Raw genomic sequence first — 7,657 nt, forward strand, 5'->3', positions numbered from 1 at the left:
AGAGATAATTCACTGGAACGGAGATTTGACCAGAGCACACATTAGTTTTGATAATAATACTTTATTGGGATTTAATTCACTTCAATAGATTATAATAATTAAAATATAGTTTAAAAAATATGCCTTAACCACTTTGCCACCCGCCTCATTGTTTCTCAAGACACCATATATATTGCTATTAAATGGTCTGATATGCTAGAGCTGCTGGTGAGTTGCTTTCCATGAGGTTTCCAGGTTGGTGCATGAGATCTATAATATAGCTTTCAGGCTGAGAGTATCCATGACGTTTCTTTGGACCAGTGATGAGGATTTCGTTCCAGGCACGGTTGTATTCTCCTCTATTGAGGCTGCAGCTCAGCCCAATTCGGTCCGCAAGAACCTAAAAGGTATTGCAATTAATCTCTTACACAGAAATGGGCAGAAAAATCAGCTGCAGTTAAGTTCATAACCACCACAGACATTTATGGGAACACACCCCACCAAATATTCACAAATTAGATTATGGTTATTACATTTTTACAGTCCTGAAGATGTGTTTGGTTAAACAAAGTCACTGTCAGGTCAGTTTTATACACAGTCAAGCAAAGAGAGGGTCCTGTCAATAGCCCAAAGAATCTCTAGAGCATATTACCTTGAAAAGCAACGCCCTATGAAAATAGGTGCCCTTTTTTATCTTTCCAATAAGAACGATGTTTGAACAGGCTTCAAACTTCAGCTGACTAATGTGCAGTTCCCACAGGAAGTCAGGCAGCTTCTCTGGCTCAACCTGGCCGCCCATTGCCTCACACACTAACCTGTGAGAAATGATCACTTGTCACATTTCAGCCATGTGGATGTTGAATATGGGATGACAATGAAAAAAAAAAAAAACTCACATGGCCAAAGCTGAATACATTTTGACCTCATCCTGAAGTGGCGAGATGGATTCGGCAGCCTCTTTGAGAAGGTTATGAAACGCAGCGTCATACGGCAAGCTCCATGCTTCATCTACCACCGTCTCCTGCTGTGACTTACTCTCATCCTCATCCTTCTTTTTCTCATCCTCATCCTTCTTTTTCTCATCCCCTCTGTGACCCTTTCCCTTCATTTTACTTTAGAAAGAGATGAGAGCGAGAAACATGGATTACAGGAAACCCATCTATAAGTATACACAACACACACACCTTGGTGTTTTGCTGCTCCTTGTGCTGCTCATAACAGATGAGGCAGTAGTTTCTGTTGGACTGTCTGGCTTACGATCATCTGGTTTCTTGGTAATAAATCTGATAGAAGAGAAAGAAAGAATGAGCATTTTTAAACCAAAAACAGCAAACTACTTCACAACATTTCCTAGAGCTGTGGATCAAATGACCTATGTGCTAACTTGGCATTCAACTAATTTGAATGGTAGAACCGAATCCACAAACTTTAAAGCAGTCAAGTCAAGTTCTGTTCACAATTTAGAATCATTAAATGTAATTAACTTGAACTGAGCATAAATTGTGATGCTTGGGCCTCAATGGCAGAATTCCCATCTCTCCTGTGGGAGCTCTAGGCCAGATTCCAGAGCCAATGCGTGCAAAAGAATTTTCCCCTGGGGGGAAATTCATCTATCTACATCTATCTGTTGTGCAACAGAGCTATTTAATATTCAAGTGTGCTGCTGTAGAACTAATGGCGTGGAAGAGGACGGGCTCTGAAAGTCTTTATTCTCCACAAAGAGCTTGTTTTGTCGCTAAAGTGAGATTGCAGAAGTGAAAAGAGATCTAAATACTAATGAAAATAGACTAAGTGTGCCCCCAAAATGACTATGAATACACTGAATCAGTGAAGAAACCTGCCATTTGTGGAGCTGTTTCATACAATGTTTGACGTTCAAGGAAGTTTTATGTAAAGGTATTTTGAAACAGCAGGTTTGGAATTCCTAAGCATAACCCTTGGCCTTAACATACTGATCCGGGGGCTTCCCATTAACCGCAATAATGGCTCGATGCTGGTTGACCGCTTGTTTTGATATATCCTCTAAGGTAGGAACCTGATGACCCATTCTTATCTGCAGAAGGAGGAACAGAGAAAGCAAGAAAAAAGAGAAAGAGTTATTGATTTGTGCAACCTCAACGATTGAGGGTTAATTTTGTTCTTGAAAAAATATCACATTCAGACCTGTCCAGGGTCGTAGAAGCCATCAGTGGTTATATCGCTGGCTGACAGGTGTCCTGTCAGACTATACTTCAGCGATAGACTGCTGTCCAGAAGCTTCTGTAGTGCCAGCTCACTAAATTTGTTATTACGGTGTGGTGACAGGTTGATTTCCTGGAGTATCTCTAGAGCTCTGTAAGATTGATGACAACAAAACCAAATGACACAACGATCAATGAAGATTGTTACCCTTAAACAGCCAAAAACATCTTTAAAAATTAATTTCTCAAAACCTGTCAGGAACATGTCCTGGTCATATTTCACCCCTGAATCAAAAGAAATTAATAATGTTTTGGCACCATCAATAGTATTAGTAGTAGTATTATATAAATTATATTATTTTTATGAAAATTACACAATTAATCTGCCGATTGTCGTATAAATACAAACATAATGTAATGCAAAAAAGTGTGAGACAAAATTATATTTAAATTGTAAACTATTTTTGTATGATGGTGGTATTTGTTGTTCTTCCATTTATTTATTCAAATGTACTTCATGTATTTCAATTGATTTAAATACAAAAATGACTGAGATTACAATATAATGAAAATGGCTGCTACTGAGAATAATGTGAATTGTGTAAAATGCCTTACAGGAATAAGACGTTTAAAGAATTTTCACAAATGCAACATCTGTTCCTAAAGTAAGCTTCACTTTCTTCCAGAATTCTGACATTTGGGATTTACTGCCATCTACTGCTTTTGCTTTAACAATTCATTCTAATTTTGTAAACATCTAAAGCCTATTAAAATCCTTTCAAGTTAATGTGTGTGTGTGTGTGTGTGTGTGTGTGTGTGTTCTTTTTAAATCGAAGGCTGATTACATCCATTTGAGTATATAGAAACGTTGAACTTGAAACATTTAGTGTATTAAAGCATAACACATGCTTACCCAGCATTGCATAAGTCTAGGGCTGTTATTTCATCGTTTGCACACACACTAATTGCCCAGCAAGCATTTCTCCGAATTTCAGGATGGATCGATTTAAGCAGTTGAGCTAAAGGTGACAGGCCTCCAACATTTCTCAGCTGCATGTAAAGAAAAACAGAAAAACAATCACCAGAAAAAAGTTAGTTTTTTTCTACACTTGTGTAGACCTTTGAAATTGAGTCTTTTGTGCAGTGCATTGCTACCTCTAGCCTGGCCTCTGCATCACAGGCCAGTGAAGCCACAGCCTGCATGGCACTGATGAGTGTGTTGTTGTCAGTGGAGTGTAGCAGCTCCACCAATGCTGGCATAGCTTCATGGCCCAGAATGCTTCTGCGCAGCTCCTCCTGCGATGCCATGTTAGTCAAGACTGATGCCGCATACACAGCTGCTCCCGTGCAGCTGTCTCGCAGCTGTTGAACCAAGAGCTTGTCACCCCCTGCATCATATATAGCACTGAAAAGGGAAAAAGAAAAGGTTGAGCAATCTACTTATTGACTATACAATCTTATTGCACTTCAAGATTGTGACTCACTAAGCATTGAGATTGTTGCTGTTGGTCAGGCTGGACAGGGCCTCTGCGGCGGCCGTTCTCAACTCACTTCCTTCACTGTTCAGCAGCTGCACGATGGGCCCGATCGCATCTGAAACGCACAGACACATCAGCTCTTCAATGTCACAAAAGGACAAGATGATAAATTGAACAAAACTAAAGCCAGGTTGAATTAAAAATGGAAATAAGTCTGGAGACTTGATGTAAATGAGATTACCCAGGCATCTGAAGGTCTCCTTGCTTGAAAGGTTTTTGCTCACTGCTGCCACAGCCTGGCAAACAGCAGTACGTACACTCTCATTCTCCTGCATGAGAAGATCAGTGAGGGCTTTTTCTACATTCCGGTCATGCAGAATTTTTCTGTTCTCACCTGAAAAAAAGACATTTTACACAATTAAATAAATAAATAAATAAAAACCTGTTCCTTTTGCTTTATACTAGTTTCTACTTCTATACTCTGTCAGACAAAATGTGCAAAACTTAAGCTACACCTATATGTACCCATAGGGAACTAATATGTACCCTAAAAATAATAATATGTCGTCTTAAGGTACTAATATGTACCTGTAAATACAAATATGCACCCTTGAAGAAGTATGTCCTCTTAAGGTACTAATATACAACCTTAAAGTACAAATATGTACCCTAAAAAATACAAATAGCCTATACACGCTTAAAGTACTAATATATCCTCTTACAGTACTATAAAGTAAAAATATGTCCCCTTAATGTACTGTAGCGTCCTTTCTTCCTTTGTGCTCAGCAGAACAAAGAAATTCATACAGGTTTGGAACAACTTGAGGGTGAGTCAATGAGGATAGAATTTTCATTTTTGGGTGAACTGTCCCTTTAAGAGGACATATTACTACTTCAAGGGTACATATTACTACTTCAAGGGTACATATTTGTATTTACAGTTACATATACAGGTAGTACTTTAACGGTACCCTTACAATATGTAAAAATACGTTCTCTTAAGAAAAAGTACTAATATGTACCCTTCTGGATAGTTTGTCCAAAAATGAAAATTCTGTCTTCACCCTCATGTCATTACAAACCTGTATGACTTATTTTTGTCTGCAGATTTATTTTATTTTTTTATGTAAAAAAAAATAGAGGAATGTTGGTAACCAAACCATTTTGGTGACCATTGGCTTCCATTGTATGCAAAAAAAGAAAAAAAAGAGACCTTTCTCAAAAGATCTTCTCTTCGAAGATACAGTACATGAGGGCGATTCAGTTGACAGAATTTTCATTTTCGGGCAAAGTACACCTTTAAAGGTGGTATCAGTGATTTCAGGCCCAAAAATATTTTTATCACATTCATCTAATCTTTCCTAACGATCCGCTAGCTGCCCGCCCCATAAGCATGCCGTCAAAAAAAGCGTCTCTGTAGGCAGCCTAGGCTCTGAGATCTGCACACAAAAACAAATGGTTTAGCCAAACACTCAAAACCAAAACAAATAGTGTTCCAACCAATCACCAACAGGGGAAGGGTGTTGTGAGGTTTTGAGCCAGCTTTTAGCCGTGCACGTGCACAAAACCTCACAACACCCTCCCCCTGTCGGTGATTGGTTGGAACACTATTTGTTTTGGTTTTGAGTGTTTGGCTAAACCATTTGTTTTTGTGTGCAGATCTCAGAGCCTAGGCTGCCTACAGAGACGCGTTTTTTTGACGGCATGCTTATGGGGCGGGCAGCTAGCGGATCGTTAGGAAAGATTAGATGAATGTGATAAAAATATTTTTGGGCCTGAAATCACTGATACCACCTTTAAGGTACTAAAATTAATTTTACATGAGGTACAAAGATGTACTTTTAATGGCACAGCCCTAGTGACAAGCTGTTAAATAATTACTGCACATGTTGTCTGACAGAATATAGAGCACAAACTGTCATTTGTCAAAAAAAGTATAGAGATATGCTGATTTTTTCTTACTGTTCTGTGCCATCCTGGCTATGGCTTTGACTGCATTAGCCTGCGCTTCAGGCAGTGTGGTCGTGCCAACAAACTGCAGTATCTGTTCCAGGCCGCCCATCGTCTGAATAAGCTGCATGGACTCGCTGTCTTCCAGACAGTTACAGATAACCCTGAGAGCCCCCTCGTGCAGATCAATAAACTCCTATAGGGAGGAGACACCGCTCCCATTACTGCTCAATCATGTGTTGCTTGATTTTGATTGAATGGCTTGAATTGTCCTCAACTTGCATACAAGAAGTTTGATTGCTCGTAATGAAGGTGACTAAGGAGCCGTTTTGAAATAGCTAAATGCTCATGAATAATTCAGATGAGAATAATTAGCCTACTTTGGTCGCAAGGAGCTCCAGGATTCTGTCAAAGCCCTGTGCATTTCTAAAGGCCACACGGGTTTCACTGTCAGTGGTGATGTTCTCTATGGTGCGCAGTGCAAGTTGCTGAATAACTGGGAACTCTGAGCGCAGCAGATCCAGAAATGGGGGGAGTCCATTTAGACGCTGCACAGCCGCTCGATTCTCAATGTCCTGAGTGGGCACAAAGCAAAAAAGAGCACAAACAATTGATTTTAACAGCGTCCTTCTGGAATTCCAAGGGTTATGCTTTTCATCATTGAAAATAGCCTACATATAGTTTCAAATTCAATTTTCATCTAACAACTGTGTTTTGTTAGTGCTGTAAAATACCACCCTGACAAATGCCTTTTAGTCTGATTCATAACAGACCGTCTGGCTCTGACATCTGTCATCTTACTTGTACAAGATTAAATATGCACTCCACAGAATTTTTCTTCACATCAGGATCCGGGCTAGACAAGAGCTGGATAAGAGGTTCAAGTCCTTTGTGGTCAAATATCTGGACCTTGCAGGAGAAGTCCACTGACAATGACGTCAAACACAATGTGGCAAACTCATGGACGACAACATTCTCTGAGGAAAAGAAGGTGGCAGGAAAGGTATGTGCAAAAGAAATTAAAAGAGAATATACAGCATATATATATAATGCACATTGAATTTGTTAATAAATAAAAAAGCATGTACCTTCAGGTGACAGTTTGCTGATGACTGCAGGTATCACATCCAGTGTCTTCAAACACTTTTTAACTTCATCTGTTTAAATATGCCAACAAAAAAGTAAAACTATGTTGCTGAACATTCTTTGATTTGATTTGTGCCTATTTTTGTATCCTACGTACTGTTAGAAGCCATGACGCCCAGAGCCATGACAGCATTCCTGCGCACAGTCTTGTCCTCGTGAGATATGAGACGAGAAAGAGGTTCAATCGCTCCCAAGCACATCAAAGAAGTCTTATTCTCATCACCTAAAAATATATCAGCACGACAGCAAAAACGCATACAGGAATCAATAAAGGAGAGCCACACAGGGGAACATAGTGCGCACTTACCTCTGCAAAATTGTCAATGACCTTAGACTGTAAGACTGGATGACACTGTTACCTTTTTCTGCGAATTTGTGGATGGCTTCACAAGCTTTTGCCAGCACCTCTTCTTCAGGAGAGCTGAGCATGAGAACCGCTGTCGCTGCTGTTTTGCTCTCGATGGGTAGAGGGTCGAACTGAAACAATACAACTTGACAGTTATTAAAAGGTATAAATATTTCCCTGGAAAATCACACGAGTGGTGAAAAATGTTCTCACCACATCTTTCGGGAATGGCTCGGCCTCTTTTTTTACCTTTTTCCCCATCTAGATATAAAAAAACTCCAAACTAACGTTACATAAGGAACAGTAAATCAACTTACACAGAAAACCCTAAAAAAAGAGAAATAATAACATAAACATATTAATTGACAATTTAAAGAATAGGCCTACCTGCTAGGCTGAAAGCTGTGTGCTTGGTTTTCTGTTTAGCTGCTGTTGCTATGTGACAGATGTAATTTACCACTTCACCTGTAGGTGGGGCAGGAATCACTCTGAAACATACATGGACAATTATTTATTTATTTGTTTTAAATATGTCGGGCATGAACCGTTAGGTGGCTCCGGTCCGATGTGATAATTTA

General features: G+C 39.5%; 1 protein-coding gene across 1 annotated transcript; it reads right to left on the reverse strand.

Moving 5' to 3' along the window:
- Window positions 1–49: 49 nt before the first annotated feature.
- armc3 (armadillo repeat containing 3) lies at window positions 50–7,340 on the reverse strand (the record flags this gene model as incomplete). The annotated part of the gene is made up of 17 exons (XM_081352241.1): window positions 50–379; window positions 632–794; window positions 876–1,091; window positions 1,164–1,262; window positions 1,932–2,032; window positions 2,143–2,311; window positions 3,073–3,209; window positions 3,315–3,564; window positions 3,644–3,752; window positions 3,879–4,031; window positions 5,600–5,783; window positions 5,968–6,162; window positions 6,389–6,564; window positions 6,676–6,744; window positions 6,831–6,956; window positions 7,093–7,210; window positions 7,293–7,340. The coding sequence occupies 17 exons, from the start codon at window positions 7,338–7,340 to the stop codon at window positions 179–181; spliced, it is 2,514 nt and encodes an 837-aa protein (XP_081208367.1). The 3' UTR covers window positions 50–178.
- Between the last annotated feature and the right edge of the window lie 317 nt (window positions 7,341–7,657).

The sequence above is a fragment of the Scardinius erythrophthalmus genome, assembly GCF_964197995.2.
Source record: "Scardinius erythrophthalmus genome assembly, chromosome: 22".
NCBI classification, from domain to species: Eukaryota; Metazoa; Chordata; class Actinopteri; order Cypriniformes; family Leuciscidae; genus Scardinius; species Scardinius erythrophthalmus.